General features: G+C 51.4%; 1 protein-coding gene across 1 annotated transcript in view; it reads right to left on the reverse strand.

The window, feature by feature from the left end:
• Nucleotides 1-15,099, reverse strand: part of EPHB1 (EPH receptor B1) — an 80,027-nt gene extending 64,928 nt beyond the window's left edge. Inside the window, exon 1 of the mRNA XM_064721604.1 lies at nucleotides 14,855-15,099. Coding sequence (XP_064577674.1) covers nucleotides 14,855-14,912 — 58 coding nt within the window. The 5' untranslated portion in view covers nucleotides 14,913-15,099. The remainder of the gene's footprint in view (nucleotides 1-14,854) is intronic.
• Nucleotides 15,100-25,781: the final 10,682 nt, after the last annotated feature.

The raw sequence follows: 25,781 nt of genomic DNA on the forward strand, positions 1-25,781 counted from the left end.
CAGGGCTCTTAAGCTTAGCACAGGCACAACTGTTCCCAGTGCATCCAAGGGCTTGGTGCTTCCCCAGTCACCAACACTTTTCACCCCAGCACAGCCCAGCTGCAGCCACACTGATCCTCTATTTTTCAATGCAGCTTCTGACGCATACTAAAGCCTTCTGGGGGGCTAGCCAAAAATTTCACTAGTAAGAACTAAAAAACAGCATTTCTGGTCCACCCACGCACAAGGGATCTCAGGGGAAGAAGAGGGAAAGCAGCAGGGCGAGCGTGGAATCGCACCGGGATGCTCGGGCTGCGCTGGGGATGGCGAGCGATCCGCAGCTGCGGGAGCAGAGCCCTCAAGGAGAGGAGGTGGAAATACTGAATCTCAAACGGAGCAAGCTGCAAAAGCGCCGCCCCCCAGCCCCGTGCCGAGTGTCATCTCCCCGGCTTCTGCACCATATGGAGTCAGCTCGGAGTGCAAACGAGGCAAAGAGCAATAAATCTGTGCCACCACAGCAGCACGCGGCTGCCGGCAGCACAGGGAAGCTCCGTCAGGACACGGATGGGACGGGGGAAGGCTCTGCCTGCAGCCCTGAGAATGCCTTGGTGGAGAAGCCCATCACCCACTGAATCCCCACCAACAAAAAGGGACGTGGCAAAGCCAATCGGTCCATTGGAAAGGGCAGAGCACCCCATTAGCAGACCCTGCTGGGTTCTTTGCTCTGGCTCCACATACAAATGCTGTGGAATTCTCAAAATGTGCTGGAAAGTCGTCCTGGGCTCTCCCAGCTTTGCCTTTTCTTCTTCTTCTTCTTCTTCTCCACTTTTAGATTTAGACAAAACAAGCATCAGCCAGGATCTGTAACCATCCTGCAAACCACCCAAAAAGCTTTCCTATCAGTCTGAGCCGCCTTTAGCTATGTACACACGCAGCTGGTCTGGTGAGTGTTTGCTGAGATTTCCAAACACCGATTCACACAAGGTGCCAGCTCCACAGGCCAGTGGGGCTGGGTTAAATCCTTGACTAAATTCACCAACAACAATGAGCAACTGTAATCACCTTGGAAGACTCTATTCACCAACAAGGGTTCAGGACCCTTTGCTGTAAGCTCATGGTGCATCATCCAAATGGTGCCAGAAGCAGTGGGCAAACAGCTGCCTGCCCCCCAGCTCGTGCCAGCACAGAGACAGCACCAGGGATCCCTCCATGCCAGGAGCCTCTTCTGTGAGAAGGGAAGAAACACAAGCACTCCTCTATGTCAAGCTTAAATCACAAGATTTTGCTCCGCGCCATTCTCAGGCCGAGCTTGTCCTGCAAGCTGCAGTGCCCAGCTGAGCTGCACAGGCACAGCTCCCACAGGCCCTGGGGGTGAGGAAGGGGAGGAGGAAGAGGAGGATGCTGGCAGGAGGTGCCACTTGGCAGGCAGCCTGCCTGGCACACCCCTGCCTCCAGCCCCAGCGCGTGCGCAAGCTGGGAAAAGGCTCCAGCATGAGGACGGCCATCTGCGTGCCGGGAGCCGCGCCAAAGCCGGTTCAGGGATTAGTTCTCCCCCTCCTCCTCAGGACAGCCTCCTGCCCAAATGCTGACTTTACACACGGGTGACACCTCACCAAAAAACTTCAGCACAACTGCAGGAGGTAACCAAGGAGAAGTCCCCCAGTCAGGCAGCCCAGTCACTGACCAGAGCCCAGGAGGTGCCTGCGACCTGCTGCAGGTGAGGGATGGTCCTGGCACTGCCAGAACAGCTCCATTTCATGCAACACCAGCTCTGCTCATTTTTAAAGCATTGCTGGTTGATGATAAAGTTCCCCTGAAGCTCATCTCCATACCCACCTCTTCTCCTGATGACGGTGACCCATCCTCCCTGATTGTGGTTTCCTTGCTGAAATAAATCACTTTAAGTGCACATTGTGCTCAGGGTCTCATTACTGTTCATCATCTTCTGCGCAACAGAGCTGTCACATCCTCGCAAATTCTGTCACCTGGGCGACACAGGAGCCATTTGGGAGGGCAGGCAGGTGGGAAGAAGGCACCCAGGGCTTGACAGGGTACCAGCTTCCCATTCCCCTCATCTGCAGCATTTGAATAGTGGGCTCGCACCCCTCATGGCACAAAAGCTCAGGAGGACAAAAGCAAGAAGGAGCAACACATGTCCAAGATGGGATCAGTGCACCAAGGCCCCAGATGGATGGTAGCAGGAGTGGCACAAGCATCTTGATGGCCAAGAGGGCCTTACTTCAGTGAGTTATGTCCCTGCCAGAAAACCTCCTCCAAAAGAAGTGGAAGAAACTCTCCTCCCCCAATTTGGAGGAGAAACATCCAAAGAAGGGAAGAAAGAAGAGCCAGGCACAGGGGCAGCAAGATGGTCACCAATCCTTCTTCTCCAGGTAGATTCTAGGCAGCACCATGCTCACCTGTGATGAGCTGCCTCATCACAAATGAGTGCTTACAACTCCAGGAGGTTGCTCCAGATCAATCCAGAACAGAAGACTGGGTCATGCTGCACATGTAAATTAAAAGCTCTTTGCCAAAATCCCACAAGCACCCATCAGATAACAGCAACACAAAAGCACCATTTGCCTGTCACATCACTTTTGAAAGGCAAACACTCAGGAGAGAAAGGGAGTGATTAATGCTGCTGCTAATCTTGGAGCGCCCACAAAGATGGGTCTGCTGGGTTTTTGTCAAGGGCAGAGTGTAAGTACCACCAGCCCCAGATAGCCAGTGGTCCTGTGAGGGCTGGGACCAGCCTGGAATAAAAGGCCAACTCACACAGCCAGGAAGGAGTTGCTCACCCATAGCCATGTGGCCAACTCCTGCATCCCTGTGCATCAGCACAGCTCCCTGGGGAAAGAGGATGTTTCCCAGCCTGATGTCTGGGAGCCTGCAAAGGTTTGGGTTTCCCACCAAATACTCAACACCTACAAAAATCCTGGAGCGCAGCTGTGGAGAAGACACACTGCTCTCACACTTTCCTCAAGTTTAACATTTGTACTTCTCTAAAATTCTTCATCTCACTCATCCCATCACACCTTCACAGGAAAACACCTCCCACTGCTCTGGTGACCAGGGCAGGAGAAGATGCCCAGAAATGTAAGCAGGAGAAAAGCCCCACACATGCAGAAGAAGATCCCCAGATATGTAAGCAGAAGAAAAGCCCCACAGATGCGGCAGGAGAAGACCCCCGGACACATCATCCATCACTGCCAGGAAGGGTTCCCCAGGTGGTCCCTGGGGCTCTGCTCAGCTCTCCCAGCACCCCACCCCAGCACCCCAGGCATCCTGCTGCAGGCTGGGGACCCCCGTGCCCCCTGCTCGCCCAGGGCACTCGCACACATGTTCGCACACGCCGGCACGGAGCGGGAGGGGAAGCCGGGCTGCAGGAATAACACAGGCACACAAACAAAAGAGCACAAGCCATTAATCTGGGTGAACCAGAGGAAATGAAATCATTATGTCTGCAGCTACAACATCCCGAGGAACAAATTTCCTGCCTGGATAATAAATGGATTCTTTTGTTTCACATTGGCCCCAACCACGTGACACTCTTGGCCTATTCCTCATCCAAAACATCTTGCTGTATAAATACCCAGACGGGTTTGAATTTCAGCTGCTAAAAATATGTTTTAATTATAATAATATATAATAATAATAATAACAACAAAAAAAATCTGGATCTACAGGCTCCCCTCGCCTCCTAAACAACCTCTGAAGACTTTCCAGCAGGCAGGCAAGCAAACAAAAAGTCCCAAATTGCCAAAAAAAGCTGAACAGTACAAATGCAGCCTTTAAAAAATGACTGAGGCACCTGAAAGCAGCTCCAGGTTAATGCTTGCAATAAATAATCCCTGCCAGAAAGAAAAATGACGGGTGCATGAAGATTTGAAGCACGATGGCCCAGAAGTATCTCCTAAGCACCTCCCAGCAGCGGGACAGGACCAAAGCCACAAGGCACATCAATGACAGCTCCAACTTTGGGGCTGTGCAGCTTTTCTTCTGAGCCAGGTTTTCTTCTGGTAGCTCACCAGGGCTTGGGATTTGTCCATTGCATGGATGGGGGGAATGCAAGATCTGGCCTCCTCTGGCTTGGCAAGGTGCTCCTCAGCTGCAGGAGTCTCCAGGGATGCAGACCTTGAAGAGAGCTGTGTGAATGACTGGTTCCAACTGTTCCTTTAATCTGCAACTCCATCACATCACTCACTTAAAACCACTTTTGCATCTAATTGCATATTTTGCTTCTGCTTTCAGCTTCTTTTTGCTCGCCTTCCCAGCTTCACCAACACATTGCAAGCACTGCAACAAGTTTCAAAACAAGAAGCGGTTTTGAAGCCAAACATCAAAGCGCCTTGGTCTTGCACAAAGTCTAAATTGTTGGATGTCAAAGAGAGACCTCCACACAGGGAAACATGCTCAAAAATTCCCTCCAGCTAGCAGGCAACCATGAGAAGAAGATCCAATCAAGCCCACCATGCTCACCCACTGCTCCTACTCGGGGTTGAACTTGTTCTCCATCATCCCAAACATCCCAGCACCCAATGACTTCTCTTCAATTCCACACACACACAGAGGAAACCTCTGGTGCATCACACCAGCAGAACCTCAATTTTGTTTTCCTTTTAGGATCATCTTTAATTCCAATTATATTTTGGATGCTAGGGAAAGCATACAAAAACAGTTGCTGCCTCATTTCTATTGCTTATCGCCGCTGTTACTTCAAGGAAGGGGAGGAGGAGAAAAAAAGAAAGGGAAAAAAAAACCCCAGTCCTTGGAAACTAAATATTTACACACCCACATAAACTAATCCCAGCAGATCCAAGGGTGGGAAGCCTATTTAAAAAACATCCCTAATTACTTTCCCATTTTAAAGGGAATAATCTGGCCATTAGCTTGAATGCTTTACTTAAGTAATCACTTATTTTTCAAGAGGAATAATCTGCTGGTGTTTGCACAGACAGGACAGGGGACTGAGAAACCATTTTTATACCCTTTCCTCAGGTACAGCTGCTAACAGCCAAGTGACATGGAGGGGCTGATGGAACCGAGGGCAGTCAGGAACTCAACGCATGCCACCCTTGGGAGGCCACCCCTGGAACATGGACAGGGCCACCGCATGATCTGACACCTTGCTGGTCCCTGCATTGCACCACAAGGAAACTGTTGGGAAAAGGGGGGATTCTCAGGGCAAAACGGGAAAGAAAAATGGGAACAGACACCAAACACCTCAAAAGGCCACCAGTCCCCTCACAAAGATGCTCTGGCAAATGTCCCCATCCCTCCCAGCAGTGCCAGGAGCAAGGAAACACAGCAGGTTGATATTGCAAAACACTGATTTATCAAGAGCATATTTCAGTCCCTTTTTGCTGATGTATTAACAAAACGTTCTCTTATCAGAAAATAAAGTGGTTTCTGCTGGAAAAAAAATGTCAGTAATCCGGACATAGGGATATATTGAAGGATTCCTAACAGCAAAGCAAAGAGCAGCAATTTGCTAATTGGCTGCTGAAGGAAAGGGCTGGAACCCTGAGGATGGGCAGAGGTTTGATTATAAGACACGCACGGTGGATCATTTAGAAAGATAAAACCGCGCTCGCTCTGCCGCAGCCAGCTATTAAAAGTGGAGAATGTTATTTCAGGTAATAAAGAGCAGGACCTGAGGACCAGCCTGGGAATTCAAATTTACAACTTGTATCAAATTCATCTGCTGTAAAACTCCACCTAGTTTATAAGTTTCTCACCAACTTCATAAAACATGTTTTATTATTATTGTTTTCTGACTCTCCTGCCTTAATAAAATTCCTCTCCCAGCCTGTGTGGGTGTTGCATTATAAACATTTGCACTTTGATTCATTCAAGACTGCAGAAAGCTTTCAAGGTAACCTATTAGGAATACTTTAAATGGTTCAAAGACATCCCAGTTTCCCCTGAATGCTGCAAAGCTTTAAAGAACAAAATAAAAACGTGTCTTGCTGCAAACCACCTCCAAAAATCTACTGGGCTGGTGACTCGGGAGATGGGAGTGACCACATAGGTCAGTGAAGAGGGGTCCAGAGTGGGAAAACACACGAGTTATCAGGGCACAGGCTAAGGTGGGCACCCACCCATCACTCCCCAAGCCCCCTCACCAGGGAACTGGAGGGACTTGTTAACAAAAGATTCTCCCAGGGATGATGTGAGTGCATCCCCCTGGCAGGAGGCAGGCAGACCACTTTTGGGGATGCTGCTGAGTGGTTCCCACTGGTGGGAGGCAGCTGGACTGTTTTTAGGGATGCTGCCAAGTGGTTCCCACTGGTGGGAGGCAGCCAGACCATCTTCCCACAAGTTAAGGATCTGAGTGTGCAAAAGGAGGGATTTCCTCAGCGCTGATCAGCGCTGGCACACAAAGCAGGGCTGGAAGGAGCGTCCTTCTCCAAGCAGCCCCTTTTCTCCCAGCTCAGCCACAGCCCAGTGAAGTCAAGGAGCAGCTTTCCATGGCTTTGAGCAGGCTCTGAGCAGCCTCCCTCCCGTGGGCACGCAGCAGTGCCGCCAGCGCAGCAATAACCCACGCACGGCACGAGAATAAAAGCTGAGTTTTAGAGGGATGCTGAACACAATGAGCTCGTGCCCTGAGAACTCCCAGCAGCAGCAGCCACCTCCTCTCCTCCACTGAGTTAGCTGCAGCATCCAGGGGTCAGGGGGCACTGCCAGCCCTTGGACAGAGCATGGGAGGGCTCAACCTGAGCTGGGTGCAAAGAAAAAGGCACTGATGCCTTTAATTCCTGCTCAGCTGCTGCTTTTCTCTGCTTGACTGAGCAAGAGGGAGGTTACCTGGCACAATGCACACGGCTCAAGGAGCCACACACCCCTCCCCAGGAAACACAGTACAGAACTGATCCTCCTTTATTTCACTGCACCAGAAATTACCACCTTACAGTGCATCTCTGGTCACAATAACCTCATTGTATGTGACTTCCCAGCGCCTCTGTTTAGAGTCTGATGGCCTCAAACATCTTAGACCCCCACCAGCAATTTCAGCTCAAAAAGCAAAGCACAGGCAGCAAAGGCCAGGAGATTCACCCACTTGTGTGGAGCTTCTGGAGAGCTTCAGCCAAACTCCACAGGCTGGGAAGAGCTCTGTGCTCCAGGTTCACTTGCAGCCAGGTCATGCCCATAATTTCCAGGACTAATAAAAACTGCTTTAAAAATAATCACAGCATAAGAGCAGGGATGGAGTGGCGACGTGGTGAGGGCAAACACACCTATGGAGCAGCCTCTCCAGCTCCATGGGCACATCAGGGGAGGGAAAGGTCCTGGACTAGTCAAAACCATTACAAGAAGCACTTCTGACAGTACAATTGTGACAATTTTGTTACTTCCAAACACATTTGTTTCAAATGAAAAGCAAAGCCACAATCAAACAGAGCACTGCAAGAGCATCCCACTTGTGCTCTCTCCCTACACATCCATCCTGTCCCTTGGGCATTTGGAAATAAGAAAATACAAATTTTTGGTGAAAGCAGCAAGGTTAGCCCCAGAGTGCCTCCAGCACATCAGGCTGTCTCCCTCTCAGTTTCCCCCATTCAGAGGGCAGGGAATGCCCAGAGCAGCCTCCCACAGCCAGCCCCATTCTTCTCCTGCCCCCTGAGGACACTGTTTCCCTTTTAACTCTTCTGCTGAGTTCCCAGTTTTCCTGGGGAAGATGTAATTCACATCCCTCTGCCTGTTCCACAGTGATTTAATGTCTTTTGAGCAAAATGCAATTATCCTCATATCAACAGGGCCCTAGTGAGGATGATAATGAGGCGGCTCCAGCCCCGCAGCTACGGAAGTGGCTGAAGCCAGCGGAGGCCTCGAGTAATCAAAGGCCCATCCCTGGCCTCTGATTGCTGAAAAAGAAATGAAAAACCTCCATAAAACTTCAAACACAGCCTTTCCCTGCTCCATCCCTCCACCCTTGGTGTGGTTTTAGCAGCAGGAGACAAGTGACCAACAGCAGCTCTGGGTACCCCCAGGTTCATCACAGCCTCCTGCATTTTGGGTGTCACCTATGCCAGAGAGGGAGCACAGGAGGGCATCAACCTGCTGCTCAAAGCAGCCCTGTTTGCCCAGGTTTTGGGGCTCAAGAAGCACCCTCTATGCTGAGTTGAAGGTGACTTGCCCAGGACACACAAATAAAGGTGTCCCCCTGCTCTGTGGTACTCACATGCCCTATGAACAGAGAGAAGCAGAGAAAAGAATGAGCAAAACAATTCTTATTTGCTGCTCCTGTGTTTTTGAACATGTGGAATGTATTGGAAGATTATTTACCTGAAGGGATTGCTTGACTGGATTCTGGTGGACATTGTTTATGTTAATTAGCCTGTCAGGTCCAAGCTGTGTCAACTTTCTTCAGTTTAGTATAGTTCTTATTAGTGTCATACAGTGTAAAATAGCTATAGTATAATAAAGTAATTAATTAGCCTTCTGATATCATGGATTTCTGCAGATCATTCTTCCCAGGCATTGGGTTTGCCCTGTTGTAAATACAATTCTGCTCAGGAAAGATGTGGGTGTGCAACAGGTCTTGGGCTTTGCAGGACTTCAGAGGCTTCCTGGGAGACAGCAGAGCCAGGAGCAGGGAGCATCCAGTGGGCTGAGCTTTTCATCCTCTCATAAAAATAATATATAGTCAGGCAAAGACACCAAAACCTGGCTGTGCTTGGAGCAATCCAAGGAAAATGCTGGTTAGGTTTGAATTATCCAAAGCTTGGTTCCCAGTTGCTGCTGGAATGTGGCACATTGGGTACCAGTGCATTGGAAAAGCAGGTGGGATGAGGGAAGGGCTTTTGAAGCGAGAGTATCATAAAACAAACCTTTGAAGTAGTGATGAAACCCCCATCAAGGATGGCAGGAAACAGCCTGGAAGTGAGGATTTCCACAGCCCCTTACCTATTCCCACCCTCCACTTTTACTCATTGCATAACAAATTACGCTTCATCAGCTCCAACCACCAGTAACCCTGACTGGATGCCTCCCCAGGTAATAAACATTTCCTTCACCAACTAATGAGCACATACCTGGGGCTCTACTGATGCCTAATTACTTGGCCTGGATATTTCAAAATTTTAAATAAATAAATTAAATCCTAGAATCCCAGAATGGTTTGTGTTGGGAGAGACCTTAAAGATCATCTCGTTCCAACCCCTTGCTATGGGCAGGGACAACTTCCACTAGATCTTAGTAATAACCTAAATAACCTTAATACTGTTAAAAATCACCAAGATTAACTTAATACCATTTTTTTCTCCCCCCATCCAGAAAGGCCTTGAAAGGACTCATTCTGCTTATTAAGGGGAATGACTGAAAAGAGGAAAAAAAGCAAATTAACACTCATCAATTAACTAGAACCAATCTTAATCCTCACCTCCTCCAAACGACTGCTCTCCATGACCATCCATTGTGACCTAAGTGCACAATATGGAGATGTCCACCAAGGGATGCTCTGGGACTCCCTTCCTCCCAAACCAAGAGCATCCCTGGTTTAAGTTGGAAGAAGTGAGGCTGAAGGACATTCATCTTCCTTGTCCAGGGCTCAGCACAAGCCCCTTCCCCTTTGAACTGTTGCCTCTGTGATTTTTCACTGCGGGGCTCCCAGCAGGAACTTATTAAAGCCAGACCAAAGCACGTCTTGCTTTAATAGTAATTAGGTCACCCTGGGTTGTGGGCTTAGCAGGCAAAACTATAATTATTTAGAAACATCAAGTTTAAATGCCAAAGAATCTTAATGGAGCTGAGCTAATTAACCAATTTCAACTAAGTAACTGATTAGCTTAAAAAGAAAAAAAAAGATGAATCAATGATCATAGACAACAACATTTTCCTTTAACAGCCTTTCTTGCAGCAATTCTCAATTGCACAAACTGAGCCCAACAACCCCTGCTAACCAAATATTATTGTAATTAAATATTCAACAGAAAGCCTCTTCAATTATTCAGAAGACTGATAACACTTGGATTATAATTGGGGTGGTGGGAGAGGTTTCCAGAAGCAGGGATTGCGCGCACCACCCAGCTCCGGTGGCTGACGCAAACCCAGGGCTCGTGGCATCAGCACAGGGCACCCCTCCCGTGCCTGGAACCAACCTGGGGGCAGAAACGTGAGCAAACAGACCAGATGGTGCACAGGCTTTCTGCATTCCTGCTATTAGAGCAGAAATTTAGGGGACTAATGGCCAGTTTCCAGGTTTCACACCGTTTTCCAGTGGTAGCGTTATTCCCCTGACAGAGGGCTGGGATGAAAAGCAGGCCCTGGTGTATCATTATAATTCACTAAGCAGCATTACCATAGGAAATTACAAATTAGCTTTTCAGCAAAGGATAGGGACGTATTTAGATCAGCCATAGAGAAACTACAGAACCTTCCAGCCCATTCATCAAAGCTCTTGTAGCTCCAACTTTCAGGGAAATGAAACAATAATAAATATTGAGCAGGGAAAGTTAATCTCCCCTGAATGCACTTCAATAATTCAAAAGTTGTGAGAAATAAATAAATAGAGCACAGATCCTTTCGTGCCTACAAAACACGTGTCCTGTTTTTCTCACTATTTCTCATGATGTGACTTGGTGGGAAAATGGATGGTGACCAAAATAAAAGAGCTCCAAAAACTCAGCTGTGGCTGTGAGCAACGTTTACAAGGAAAGGAGGGAGCCCATCCATGCTTACCACTTATCTGGAAAGCCATGGAGCTGATTTGGGCAAGAGTTTGCTCCCATTGTCCCTAAGGAAAAGGCTGTGCTGCCTCTACCTGCTGTGTGTCCGTTCCTTTCCCTGCACACTCCCAGGCAGCCTCTCAAGCTGCTCATTTTTGGAATGTCTGTGGGTTTACCCCTAAAAGCTGAACAATGCAACAACCAGCTCAGGGTCCATAACCACCCAAGGTCCCAGCTCTTTCCTGACACTACTCTGCCATCACTCCATCCTTTTCCACACTCTTCTGCTCTCACACCAACCTGGGACCTCTGTAAGCAACATTCACTCCAACCTTCCACCATTCCAGAAGGAGATTCCTTCCCAAATTGCCACCCAGCCAACATCCAACCTTAACATTTGCCTTGCCCAGGTATTGTGTGCATCGACCCTTAATAGCTCTGTTTGCAGCAGAACAAGGTCAAATTGAAATGTGCTTTCAAATCTTAAGTAATATTTGGGGAAAGCATTCCATCACACAACCCCAAGTATTTACTCAGCCTTGCTGTGCGGTTAAATGGCTCCTCACACCAACACTGTCTGGAGGGAACAAACCAGCACTGGGGTCTGAGACTTTGCTGACCAGATCAGCATCGCATTACCCACTGCCCAAGGTACCACGTCCCCCTTTCCATCAAATCTGAGCATTTCTTTAGCTTACAGAACCCACCTCTGCTAGAAACAACTATTACTCAGCACCATAGCCTGGATCCAGACAAACATATTTGGCCTCTTTCATCATCCAATATCTGTATTTTCTTCTGATTTCTAAGACCAATGGACGGGTTTTATCCTATCCTGTTGTGTCAGGAGCTGCACCCAAGATGGGTTAGAGGAGACCTAGCAAACCCTCTGGCAGTTCACAGCACAGCAGTCAGGGATGCTTAACACACAGGAGAACATGCAGCACTCCAATATCCAAAAGAACAGGAAAACACAATCCCCACCTTGTCCATGAGCAGAGATACTGGAAGTTAGTTAAAAAAAAAAAAAAAAGAAAAAAAAAAGACAACATAAGCACCTGCAGCATCAAGCCCCTTTTCCATGACTTGACAAAATACCTTCCCTTCAGGCTGACAAGATTTGGGCTCACTCATCATGCCAGGAATAAGGGTTCCCCCCTTAGGGCTTTCTTTTTCTCCTCAGTTAGTTTGAGCAAAGAAAGCAAGAGTAACCGGACTGCTGAACAGTAACACTTGCAAATTCCCATGAAGGTTACCACTTGCATTTGCAAATTCCCTCCTGAAGACTTATTTCTGGCTTCTCCTTGAGAAGGGCTCAGCTCGGGGTGGAGCAGCTGGGCAGAGGTGGGAGCCCACAGGGTGCTCAGGGAAGCTCCTGCTCGGCACAGGCTCCGCTCGGGTGCCTGGCAGAAGCACAGGAAGCCCAAAGGATGCCTGCAACAGATGTGTGCATGCTGAGCCAACAGGGAGGAGGGCAGGGCAGGGCAGGCATGGAGCACAGAGCACGAACCAGGGACGTCGCTCTCCAGCCAGATCCCGTCCCTGCTCCTCTCCCAGGCAGCAGCTCTGACAACGGTGTTTAAGCAGGGGAAGAAAACTAAGCTGGATTCACCAGCCCCAAGCAGAGCTTTTCACCTCCCTCCTGTGCTCTGCTTATCGTGATGCTGCAAGCACAGAGAGAAAACCTGGGTTTTAAAAGAGCAGGCGCAAGGCAGGGAGATGCTGGAGAGGCGAGCAGGCCAGGCAGGTGAAACAGAGCAGGTGGAGGAGCTGCACCGAAATGGTCACCAGCCCCATCTGACCTACCAACAGCTCCAAGCCTAGTTAAAACATGTAATGTCAGTCCATTACCACCCTCTCTATATGCTAAATGGATTATATTTGGTTCAGCTAACACAAGAGAGAGCACGCGAGCGGCTCCTGAGTGATTGCAGGCTGTGGGAGAGACAGGGTATTTGGTGCTGTCATCTTCTCACATCCTTCTTCCTATTTGCAAGCCACAAAAAATTTTTTTCAATTATTACAAACATCCAGGTGTCCAGCAGAAAAAGGTCAGCTAAGCCACAGGATTTAGTAAAAAATCAAGGAACCATAAAAAAAGTCAGGTAAGTGACTCTATAACATCCAGGTTCGCATGCGACAGGCAGTGAGTTAGCAAGGTTTTATGGAGAGTAACGAGCATGGCTTGGAGGCAGCCCGTGCCCTGACTCCAGCTGCATCCTCCTCCCCCTCCAGCCGGGTCCAGACCTCCCCCACCATCACAGGAAAGACTTTTTGTCTGGCTGGCTGATTTGGGATGCAGGGAGCCATGCCTGGCTCGGCTGCCTCTGCAGCTCAGGGCAGAGCAGGGCACCGGCCGTGGCTGTCAGAGAGGGCTGCTGGCTAATCCAGCCTCGCCGATGCTCCGGGGGAATGCCAGACCCCAGGGCAGGGCAGGTCCTGCGACACACTTCAGATCCATTAGAGAAAACCATGTTTCAATCCAGCAAATTCAACCTCTGTATCAAGAGATCCAGTAAGATTTAAATAAACCCCATAAAAAGGCATTTTCTTTATACGACCATATCATTAGACTCTCGCCTGAACTCCAAACCGGATTCGATTGCTCTACCTCAGAAATCCCCCATCCAAAATTTTCCCTGAAATCTGAGATCTCTCCTAGGATACTACTTTACTATCCAAGCAACTTCCTGAGCAGAGTAGAAATATCACCACTCCTCGACAGGTTCGTCCTGGGCAGGGACACCGACTGCACCAGTGCTCCCAGGGAGACCCGGGCAAGCTGGGGAACACTGTGGGTGACACCCAGGAGTTTCCCCAAAGCAGGAGGGAGCCCAAGTCTCCCGTGCAGCCGCAATTCCAGCAGCGTCTCAAGCCGCTGTCGCTGCCAGCCAAGCGCTGCTAACAGGTCTCGCCTCTTCACGTGCGGCGAGCAAACCGCGCTCGCTGCATCACGCTCCGGCATGGCACCAGCACTCCCACCGCCAGCTATTCCCGCAGAGATGCCATGAGGCAGCCCAAGAAACACGAAAGGCAAACACGTGTGCCAGCCAAAAGCCAGCGGGAAGGGGATGCTGCATGGAGCGGGCCTGCCCGCCGCGATCCGGCAGCCGCGCTTGCGAGCGGAGAGGAGCTGCGGCCGAGCCCCAGCGGAGCAGCATTCCAGCTCCCGAACCAGCTCCTCGCTACCGGAGCTGAGCCGGACTCTCCTGCCATCAGCTTCCAGCCATACTCACATTAAACCCCCCAGGAGGGCCCAGCCCCGGCAGGTTTGAGACCCCGAGCACCATCTCCCGCACCCCGCCTCTCGCTGCTCACAACCCCGGGGCTGCACCACGTCCCCTGCCCGCAGCCACCGCTCCGCCGCTGGGCAGCCCCTGCCGCGAGCTGCTGCTGTACCAGCAAAAAAGGTGGCAGCGGCAAAATAAAGAGAAATAAAAAAAATAATCGAAGCGATACTTCAAGAGCTGTGCTGGACACGGAGCAGCGACACAGCACCAAGGCTGGGGCGGGCTGGGCTGGCTGTCCCACCAGGCCGATCGCCCGCAGCCTGGCTCTGGGCTGCAGGCACCTTCCTGCGGGAGATGGGGAAAAGATCCCAGCGCACTAGCACGGATTGTGCTGAGAGAACGAGCACGCACCTGCTCCGTGGCTCCATGGCCGGGGAAAGCGTCCCCGGGCTCAGTTCATGCCCAGAAACGGAGACCACCTGCCCACGGCTACCGGCGCATCCATCCCCCGCCGGGGCTGCGAGGAGGAGGAGGGTGGGCAGATGCGGCTCCGCGCACCGCCACGGCCCCCGAGCCGGCCCCGGGGACCAGAGGGGACCCAGACGGGACTCCGGAGACGGCCCCACCGCGGCCCCGGGGACCACAAGGGACCTCGGAGGTGACCCCAGCGCGGCGCCGAGCAGGGCTCCGCAGGGAAGGGGAGCCGAGCCGGAGCTCCCCCCACGCGGATGCGGGCGGGTTTTCTCCTCCATCCCCGGCCCTCTCCCGAGGGCACGGGCTGGCAGTGCCGCCCGCGGGCCGGGTTACCCGGGCTGGCACAAGAGGCCGGGGCCACGGGGCCAGGATCCAGCCCGGTGCCCGTGCCTTACGGCGGGGGAGTCGCTCCCTGCCTGCTCCCCAGCCGCAGACGCCGCGGGCGGCGCAGAGACCCTCGGCTCAGCATCCCACCCACTCCCGGTAGTCCCGATCGCCGCTCACCTTCCACGGCGGCCGCGGCGGCGGCCAGGCAGAGCAGCACCACCAGATCCGCAGCCATCGCCTCCTCGGGCCCCGCAGGCGTCAGCCGCTACCGGCGGGCGGCCGTGAGCGGGCATGGGGGGTGCGTCCGCGGGCCGGGTGGCTCCGGGGCAGGGCGGGCCGGGGCCGCGGACGGGACGGGCCGGTGGCGGTGCCGGTGCCGCTGCCCGCCCGCCCGGGTCACATCGCCGCCGCGAGTGGCGCGCGCGGCCACGCCGCCGCCGGCCCCCGCCGCCGCCCGGCCCCGCCCCCGCCGCCGCCCCGCCAATCCCCGCGCCCGCTCGGCCACGCCCCCGCCACAGCCCCGCCAATCCCCGCGCCGTTCCCCGCCTCGGCCACGCCCCCACGCTCTGCGAGCGCCCGTGCGAAGGGGGACGGCGCCCCCTGGCGGCCATGGCCGCCCCTCACGCCGTGCCTCCCCTCAGCGGCACCCGCGACGGGGCGGACCCGGACCCCGCGGAGCCGGGACGGGCGGCGACAGCACCGGGGACGCATCGGAGAGATCACAGCGCCGCAATCCCGCTCCCCTCTCTCACCCCCAAAAGGAATCTGGAGCGAATTCACGGCCCCACAGAGACAGGGCCCCTGTTCCCAGCCGCCCCCAACGTGGCCGCTTCCTTCAGGCTCAGAGACCGCAGGCGCAGGGATCGGGCACGACGCGGAGTCCCCTCAGCCTCCTGCCTTCTCCTGCACCGCGCTCCCCCTTCACTGGGCATCGCTCCGGGCGCCGCGGCCACATGGGCACCCGGCAGCAGCGGCCTGGCTCGGGGGACGCCGGGATGCTCAGCCCCTCAGCCGCAGCCCCGTCGCTGCCAGCCCAGGGCCGTGCCCTGTACGCACAAACCTAGCCAGGAGCCATCTACACCCGCAGCCTCCACAAGGAACCACCCAGGAGGATGCTTGCCCGGTCCCGCTCACCACCCACTGCCCCAGTCAGCCTTGGAGGGCTCAGCATCCCCCGCTGCTCCGCTGCCCACCCGACAGCAAAGCTGAGCCTGGCCCGCCCCGTCAGGGATCCCAGCACGTCGGGGTTAGGGACAGCAGCACCCGGGATCGGGAAAGCAGTACGGGCTCATTCTGGTCACGGCCGCACGCCACGCTGGGACCAGAAACCCTGCAGAGACACTGAACGCTGGAATATCATCAGCTTTTCAGGGAAAGAGCGTGCAAAAAACAGTCAGAGGTGCCACGGGAACAAGAGTTTTCCTTTTGCGGTTGTGCAAAATATATTTGCAAGCAGCTCCTATTCAGCTGAGCAAATAACAGAAAAAATTGCCAAGAAGCTTCTGGCTAAGTTTTAAGGAAATTTGCTTTCATCTTGACAACCCTTCTTCATTTCCTTCCCATGAATATCTCAGCAATCCAGTTTACTCACTCAGAGGATCACAGAAAGAAAACTGTGAAGTAAATGTCAGTATTATTTGCATCTTTATCCAGTCTGCCATAAAAGCAACACCATGTTATTTATCTGATCTAGCACAACTCAGTAACAGCTCAAGTATAGAATATTCATGATGTGCAAAGCAAAAAAATGTTAATCGTTTGAGAATACAAGAGACGAAGAGCTGAGCCTGTGAGTTATCCAGAGAAGTGCCTCATTTTGGGGAGGGGGGGTTTCCTCCCAAATAATAGTTGTCAACTGAAAACCTTGCATTCAGAAACTAACATTTGACCAAAAAAAGCCTGACAATTTCTGTAGGGTAAAAAAAAAAGAATAATACATCAATATTCTTCTGATTTCTTTTCAGCTGGCCAAAGAGTTGGCTGCGCTGGGTGAAAGCCAGCTGTGTTTGTTCAAAACGTTTTCTGTTCTGTCAGCCCTGCTCCGAGTCTCCCAACAGCGAGGCTTTGCTTCTCCTGGAGGACACATCTCCAAAAAAGCCGTGTACCATCTGGGGGTGGGAGTGGGAAGGTGGCAGCATCCTGTCACAGGGCCACTCTTCCTTGCCCACCCAGTGGGATTGTCACCACCTGCCCCAGAGACAATGCCCACCAGCATCCCCTTGGAGGGCACATCAAGGGCATTAAACCCTGATGGGGTTTTGGGCACATTTTGCTCTATTTTCCTCTCTGAGCCAGCCGTGTGTGGGAGGCAAACACCCCATAGAAGGCAAAACCACCCTCTGGGCTACCAGCAAGCTCCAGTTGTGCCCAGCAGGCCCCTGTGAGGGAAGGACACAGGGCACAGACCTGCTCAGAGCACGAGCAGCCCGCAGAGGGAGGGCTTTGGGTGGTGCTGTGCCCGGGGGCACGGCCGGGCCCTCAGTGCTCACAGCCCGCAGCAGCACATGGAGATGGCGGCAGTCGGCTGCCAGAATTAGCTCTGTCTTAATTAACAGCTTTGCCTTTGTTCTCAGATGCTGCTTCAGGAGATGCCAAAGCCTTTGTGGAGGATGAAGATCTGGGATCCCAGTGAAAGGAAGCATCAAGATTTATCATATGGCACAGCACAGATCTTTGCAAAAAACCCTCGTAACCACCTTCGAGAGCAGAGGGGTCACAACCTGTGCCAGTCCCTGTTCATCCCCACACACTGGTTGTGACAGGAGCAGATGAAGCACAAACATGAATCCCACCAGGCCATCTTTGTGCTCTGGTAGCAGTAACCATGCTACAAGGGAGGCTCTAGAGGGGTCACCCCAAATTTTTCAAGCTGGGAAGCAGCAAGCCCACACTCTGGGAGCCTGACATCTCCAGTGGCAGTAAGTGGGGGGTGACAAAGGCTCCTGCCCTACACCAGAGCCACCACCCAGCTCAGACCGAGAGCTCACTGGGATGGTGCCCTTGGTGGCAGGAGAACCCTGTGAGCCACACGCTAATGTAGGAGCAGCTTAGAGCAGGATAAAGGTCAAACAAACCTCCCCTGCATCAGCCTCCCAGAGCAGCAGAGCTGGCAGAGCACACAGGAGCCTCCCCAGCCAGGACAGACACAGAGCTAAAGCAGCCATGACACTCCTGGTTTGTTTTCCAGCCAAGGCCAGGCCTGCAGGGAGGGCAGGAAGCTTTTCACACAGCGCAGGAGCGCTGCTCCTGCATCCCTAATCCTGCCAAGGCAGCACAGGCTGCTCCCAGCAGCTTGCCTGTGCATTAATTGTAGAGGAAAAGCCTGCACCTACAGCATCCTCTCAAGAGTCAAAGCCTGGTAAATCCTCTCCCTGATAAGAGAGGCAGGTCCCTTCAATATTCCAGCATTCCAGACTTGTCTGTTGTGCACCACATAACAAGAGCTAGGTGAGACAGGTAACAAGGGCAATGCTGGCAAGCAGCATCCAGCCCGTGCAGCACCTTCTGCGCAGCTGAACCCCTTCCTGTGAGTCTAAATAAATGTAATATGATGTAATAACATTAATTAGCAGCATTAAACGTTCAGTGTATTCAAGGCACAACTCAGCCACTTGGCACAGTGCAACCCAAACTGCTTACTGTTCTCCCAGGGGAAATAACCTCAGGGAGACTTCTGGGCTTGAATACCATCGGGAAGCTGAAGGGAGAGAGGGAGGGAGAGAAGTTATTGTCCTCTCTAGGCATTCACAGAAAATTCAGGTGTCTTATCAGAGCAGAAGAAGCTGTAGGAAGGACAACTCTTTTGTCATGTGAACAATTTGAGGACTAAATTGAAGTGAGACGTGAAGAAAAAGTAGGTGAGATGAAGGTTAATTTGGAAACCAGAGTGAGAACAGAGGGAGCTGGGCTATGGAAGAGTCTATTAATTCCCTGGGCAAGAGATGCAGCCTGAGCCAGGCCACAGAGTAACTCCTAGCACAGTACAGAAAGATAAATTGCAGGTTCTGCTGGTGGAATATTCTGTTTATTAAGTTCCAAAATAGGAGACAGTCAAGTGCCAAGTGCCTCGAGCCTCTCAGTGCCTGAGAACATATTAATCACTGGTGGGAGCAGTGTTCAGGCAGCTCAGTGTCACACCAGGCACCATGTAACAGGATGGACACACCACATCCTCCCCTCCACACTACCACAGAGATGGGGAACAAGGCAGGGGAAGGCACCTGCTCCTCCAGCAATGGACAGCAAAGACAGATAAAGATCAACAAGTTCCTTTAGGAGCAAAAGAATCCACTTTGATTCATAGGTGCTGCGATTTCTGCTACCTGGCTTTTCCTCTTAACTGGGTTTTTCTGGGCAGTTGCAAGTCCCAGCAGACCTGCCAGCTGTGGGACAGCACAAGCACAGATCAGCCATGCCCCTTTCTCCTTGTTTTCCCTTTCTTCCTAGGATCTCCAGGTGGAAGGATCTCTTTGTTCCCTTTGAAGGCAGAGGATTAACAAAGGCAAATGCAAAAGAGAAAAACAAAAACTCCTTTGTCTGAGGATGGATGACATCTTTTTATCTGTTTCTAATCTAGCTTCAACTTCCATTTCTTTAGGAGGGGAAAAAAAAATCCAAAGATTAAATTTTATGCCAAGGCAAGCTATAATAAGTGACAGAAACACTCCATCTCCGGGTCCCTGCTAGCTCTGTGAAGTCAGAACATTCACAAGGAAGAAAGCAAAATATAGACAGACAAACACTTTCAATGGAGATTTAAAATAAAAACTCTCCTCATGTTCCAAATGCAAAAGCTACAGAAAAATATGTCGCTTCTCCAAGGAAATTTCATTATCTTGAAGCGAAATGCAATTTATCTTTGGAAGCTTAAGAAAAAAAAAAATAGCAGGGAGGGGAACCTGCCACAAGAGTTTCACTTTATCTCAGCGTTGGGTTTGTTGCAGTCTGAGCTGTGTTCTCACATCTGGAAGCACACAAAGGGTGGGAAGTTTTAAGGTGCAAGTCCATCCAAAGAAGGAGGGAAGAGGGAGAATGGTCCAGCCCACTCCATATCTGCTGCTTCAGGGTCCCATTCAGATATTTTCCTCCTGAAATCACACATCAGAGTGCGAAAAGCTGCCTTGGATCAGGTGCTCACCTCATGCACAGGAAACTTGCCATTTTTTCCTGCTTTATTGTGATGAATTTGCTATTGTCACCTTGATCAATGGTCCCATGAACACTATCATAAGGATAATATGATTTTTCCCCCCTATCCTATCACTCACAGGGTAATTACATGGCTGCTTGCACTCAAGGGCAAGTGCATGTGTCCTGCACCCTTGCACAGAGCACACAGGTGCCTGGTACTGCTGGCATCAGGGCACTAACAGCAGCTTTTCCCAGGTAAACCAAGAATATTCAAGGCTCAAAACCCACTAGTCACACACACAAGGCAGTGAATGTCTCAGCAGGCATTGCAGCCCCCCTGCTGTACTGATCATCAGTCTCACAGACACAGGAGGTGAAGACCAGAAGGACCTGCTGCACACCCCTGGCCTCCCTGCACACCCCAAACCTCACACAGGAATTCTGCCCTGATCATTTCACTGCCTGCAAGAGAAACCTGCCTCCCAGCCAGCTCTTTACCAAACCACTGCTTTGATAGCCCAGGGACAATGTGAACTGTCCCAGCAGTGCCCCTGGGCCCCTCTGGACAGGATCACAGGTACCACAGGGCAGTTGGCAATATCCAGGCAGCCCTGCCCACCGCCACTCCCAAGGGATCAGCTGCCAAGACCACGAGATGCCACGTCCTGGCTCCCATCATGCACACCCTCCTGCTCAGGCAGGGGTTCACAGTCATATGAGGAGCAGCTGAGGAGGCTCAGCTTGGAGAAAAGGAGACTCAGGGAGCACCTTCTCACTCTCTACAGCTCAGCAGGGTGGAGCCAGGCTCTGCTCCCAGGGAACAAGGGACAGGACATGAGGAAACGGCCTCAAGCTGTGCCAGGGAAGGCTCAAGCTGGACATCAGGAGGAATTTCTTCACTGTAAGTGTGGTCAGGCATCAGAAAGGGCTATGCAGGGAGATGGTGGAGTCCCCATGCCTGGAGGTGTCCAAGGAACTCCTAGATGTGGCTCTCAGAGCTCTGGGCTGGGTGACATCACAGTTTGGACTCTGATCCTGGAGGTGTTTTCCAACCTCAGCGATTCTGTGATAAGCCTGCTAGTAACCTGCACGTTCCTAGCTCTGTTCCATGAATCTCCATCCAGGGAGGGGAGGAAGATTGCTTTCTTACAGGAAGGAGGACAGATAACTTCCAGGGACAGGATAAGTGCCCCATCCTCAGCTCCCAGCCCTCCACACCACAGCTCAGGGTGTCCAGACACTCCCAGAGCCACACACAAGTGCAATTCTTTAAGCAGGCTGCTGCAAGAGGAATAAAGGGAGTCCTCGCCAGGCTTGATTGGCAGGAGACATCAAGAACCCTTCAAGAGGGGATTTGAGGGAGTTTTGCATTTCAAACAGGGCAGGCAGGCAGAGGTTTACCCAGAGTGAAGAGAGAAGCAGCCAGGCTGCTGTTTCATCGGTTAACATCTGGCAGCTGCACAGCTCAGAGATAATTCTGCCTCCGTCCTCCAGAGAGTTCGGATCTGGGAGGGATGCCAGAGATGTGGCAACTGGGAGGGGATGAAATTCCTTCACAGAATCCAAAACAGGCAGGGAAACATCACAATATTCTTCCTCCCTTTAAGTAAGTGACTCTTTGATGCTGACTGAGCCTGTGGAAATGTGTTTTGTCTTTTTTTTGTCTAAGTGGAAGCAGGAGGAGAACAGAGGGGGTGATACAGGTGGGGGAAGAAGAAACACAGCAACAGCTTTTTTTTTTTTTTTACCAAAATCAGACCTTTTTGATCAAAGCCTGCAAAGACTTTTGATCAGAGTCTGCAAAAAAGCTTTTAATTGTTACCCGTGTTTCTATTTTTATAAGACAATAAGGACATCAAATTATTTCCATTTAGAAATACTGGCTTACAGAAAACCATCAGGAAAATACAGATTTGGATTAAAAAAGAAAGCTAAAAGAGATCTTTCAGCCAAAACTTGAAACTTAATTCAGAGGTAATTCTGAAAATTAACTGTCATGTGTTATAACAGTTTGTGTAAGACCATAATTTGTGACCAGATTGTTTCATTGCGATCACAAGGACAATCCCCACCTGAGCAGCATCCTGTGCTCTCCATCTCTCTGCCAGCTTTGCACTTGGGGTGGCTGCAGCCAGCTGGGGACAGTGACAGCCCTCACCAGGAATGGGCAATACAGCAGCAAGGCAGCTCTTCAATTACAGAGGAAATTGTCCTAATGAAGCCTGAACACATATGCCTCTCTGCAGGCATTTCTCCCGTGAATGCCACAGCTCATCCCAATCCCTTTGCGCATCCCTGGCTCAGGGCATGGACAGAGGAAGGAGCAGCTCAGCTGGGCCATCTCAGAGTGGCACTGGAGGTGAGTCTCCAGCTCCACACCCAAGCACAGGTTACTGGGACAGTCTGTCCCCACTCCCACAGTCTCAGCACACCCTGAGATCCCCAAGCCTGAGCAACCGCAGATTTGGCCATGGATCTGCATGGATCCCTCAGACTGGGGAATGGGCTCCTGGCTGGCACAAATCTGGGGAGAAACTGGCAAGGAGAGCTGCTCAAGGCTTCAGCCAGACCAGCCATCTCCTCCCTCACTTACTCATCAACCAGGGCTGGGGACCAGCACCCCGTGTCCCCTCGGGCCACGCAGGTGGCTGAGGTTTTCCCCCACCAACCTCTGGAGGTCAGCAGCCGGCAGCACTGGGGCTCCGCACTTGCTGCCGCTGGAGAGAAATAAAACCCGGCCCAGGAAAGCAATGGAACTCGGGAAAGACCCGGTGGCTTGGATACAAGATGCTCTCCACACACCATAGGTGACCCCAAACATTTGCAGGGGCTGGCACACATCCTCCCTTCACTGCTCTCCTTCCCTGCAGGCATGCAGGAGTGCAGGACCTTCCTCATTAACAGGAAATGATTAATTTCCAAAACCTGCTTTGCCCATTTAATATCTTCAGGTCTCGTGCCAATTTGTCCACAAGTGAGCCCCATTCTGGGAATAGGAATGAATCCCCATTTCACTTTGCCAGCCTCCAATGTCATTTGCTCATTTCATGTCTGAAGGACGCTACAGCAAACCCTTTACAGCTAAATCATTACTGATTTTACAGAGGTTACAAGTTGCTGGTGATGTAAAAAAAACTCTTGGTAAATTTATTACACAGAATCTGACATTGTCCTGCATAAATCTCCATGTTCATGGTAAATAACAAAGGTTTCTAGACAATGTGAGACACCAACAAGAACTAAGAAAAGTGAACTGGAGGTATGGAAGGAAGCACATCTAGACCCCCTTGTGCAGAGCAGAAAAGGGAGTCCCTACCTTCACCTGGTCCAAAAAGGTAAAAACCAAAAGAGGAAAGCAGCAGAAACCCTGCTTTTTCCAGCCAGGCAGGGAAAGGCAGAAGGTCTGTCAGGACAAGGTAGACACCTCCTCCCAGGGACATGCTTCCTTGAGCATCACCATGATATCATGGGCCAGTATCCCCCCACACTGCTTTGCTGTGTGCCAGAAGCTGAATATTGACCAAAAAGGTGGATTTGCCCCACAAACAAGGCTGTGGCAAGCTGTCTTCTGGCTGGGTTACAGCTCACTCTTGGTTAGCTGGAAACAAGAATTCCTGCCCACTGGAAAAAAAGTTCCCATTGCTGTTTCCATGCTGCTCTCTAGGAAAGCTAAAGTCTGACTTTCAGTGAGGATCATTAATCTCATTATTTTTAGATGACATTTCTAGGTGTGTTCTCAGAGCTCCAGGCTCACAGCACAAGCACAGACAAGTGGATGGGTCCATTGTGCACCAATATAAGATCACTCCCCAAAATGGATGGAAGCAGAGGACAGGTAACAAGTCTGGAATTGTGGTGGTCAAAGAGGACAAATGGTCACCTGGCAGAGGACATCTCCCACCCAAGGCAGGCTATGACATCCCAAGAGCTCACTGACAGCTCAGCCACATCGCTCAGGACAGTGGAGCCAACTCCAGCCACTGCTCTGGTGGAAGGAACAAACGGCCCCTACTTTGCCAGAGGGGATGAGAAGCATCACTTCAGCTACTCAGAACCTCATGCAGCACCCCTGGGCCCCTCTTTATCCCACAGCCACGTGGCAGCTGAGACTCATTTCCTCCTAGCAGGGCTCCTCTGCAGCTGGAGAGCCCTGCTGGGGAACACCCACAGACTGTGGGCATCACCTCTCCCCACTGTCCCATGTCCAGCTCTTCCTCACCAGGGGACAGCTCCCAGACACCAGGTGAAAGCTCTCCTCCTGCTGCATCGGGAGGAGCTCCTGGGCTTTCTAAGCTGAGGAAGATCCTTTAAAGTCAGGAGGAGGGGAGGCTGTGGCTGTGCTATCCCTGGAAGTGTTGAAGGCCAGGCTGGACCGGGCTTGGAGCAACCTGATCGAGTGGAAGATGTCACTGCACACAGCAAGGAGGTCTGAGATGATTTTTAAGTTCCTTACCAATCCAAACCATCCTGTGAGTCTCTGACGGGGTTAGGTTGATGGATCATGGCATGCTCCCATCTCAAACTGCTCCACACTATGGCTGTGGCCAGGTAGCAACAGGGCTGGCACCAGGACACTGTCCCCATCCATCAGCATCTCCTTCAAACCAGCAACTTTCCCACAGCATTGCTCCCACTTTCCCTCCAGGAACTTCTAGCATATCCTGGTGACATCATGCTACACCCCCTTCCCTTCCCTTTCATTTCTTTCATCAAAGTTTCTTTTCATCTCCCACCTCCTTGCTCTGGGGTGTTTTGTTCACCTCTTGCTGCCCGCAGAGCTGAGCCACTGTGCTGGGAAGGGCTCTGCACCCAGTGTGGAGGTGGGAGCCCTCCCAGGAGCAGCAAACACGGCCTCAAAGCCCTCCTGAGCCTCACAAGCTCCCTACAAAACCAACAGAGCTCTGTGGGATGAGCTGCACATCTTTGTCTATCAGACAAGCACATCCCCAGAAAATGGAGACTTATACTGAAGTGTGTTTAACACGGGCTCAAAACACAGTGTTTAATCTGTGGGAGTCTCCAACCCCCAGGCATGCTTGGGTCATGCCAGCACAGACATCAGTGATCCTGAATGCTAAAGGAAGAAACAGGGAAGAAGATCCCCCGGGCTGGATGGGCAGACACAGCTGGAGGCACAAAGGTTATCTCCAGATTGCAGGTGAGATGCTCCCACCGGCAGGGTGTGGAGATAGTGCCACACCAGAGCAAGACCTGGGAGAGGGAGAAGAGATAAACCTGAGCAAAGCAACACTTTTCAGCCTCTTTGGCAACAACAAAATCAAGCTTTCGTTTCAGATTAGCTGATTTTCGTGTGAGTTTGGTTTTGTCAAAGGTTAGTACAACCATACAAGTTTGCATGTGTATGTTTGAAGCAGAATACTGACCCCTTTTGAGGCTATTCAGTGTTACATTTAGCTCATTCTCTTCATTTCTCTCAAAATAATTGGGAAAAATCTTGCAAAGTGTGGCCAAGCCTCTTCAGAGGGATAAAACACAGGGTTTGCTTCAGCTTTGCTGCTCCAGACCATGTGGCTGGAGGCTGCAGCACACAGGCCAGACTGAACTGGGGGTGCTAGGAGAAAAATGCATTTTTTCCCCATTTGCACTGAATGTTGTCATTTTGCCAGAATCCAAGCCCCTGCAGCTGGTTGCAAATTGTCCATCAAAGAAAGAAAAAATCCTTTGCTCCCCCTCAGCATCAGTGAGCCAGGACAATATATGCCAGGGCCTGGGAATGGAGATAATGCCACTATTTCAAGGCCAGGCAGCACCTCGAGGCTGACACACTCCACCCCTACCTGTACCTGCAATTTTGCAAACTTCATAAATGTACATATTAAATAATCTATTTACCTTTTTTTTTCTAAAAAAATAACCACAAGTTGAGAGGCACGGCACAACAGACAACCTTAGCTGTGAGCCGCTGATTTTTCTATGATACATTACATCCGAATCCGCCAGTGCCATGAGCAGA

Source organism: Zonotrichia leucophrys, chromosome 9 (assembly GCF_028769735.1).
Source record: "Zonotrichia leucophrys gambelii isolate GWCS_2022_RI chromosome 9, RI_Zleu_2.0, whole genome shotgun sequence".
NCBI classification, from domain to species: domain Eukaryota; kingdom Metazoa; phylum Chordata; class Aves; order Passeriformes; family Passerellidae; genus Zonotrichia; species Zonotrichia leucophrys.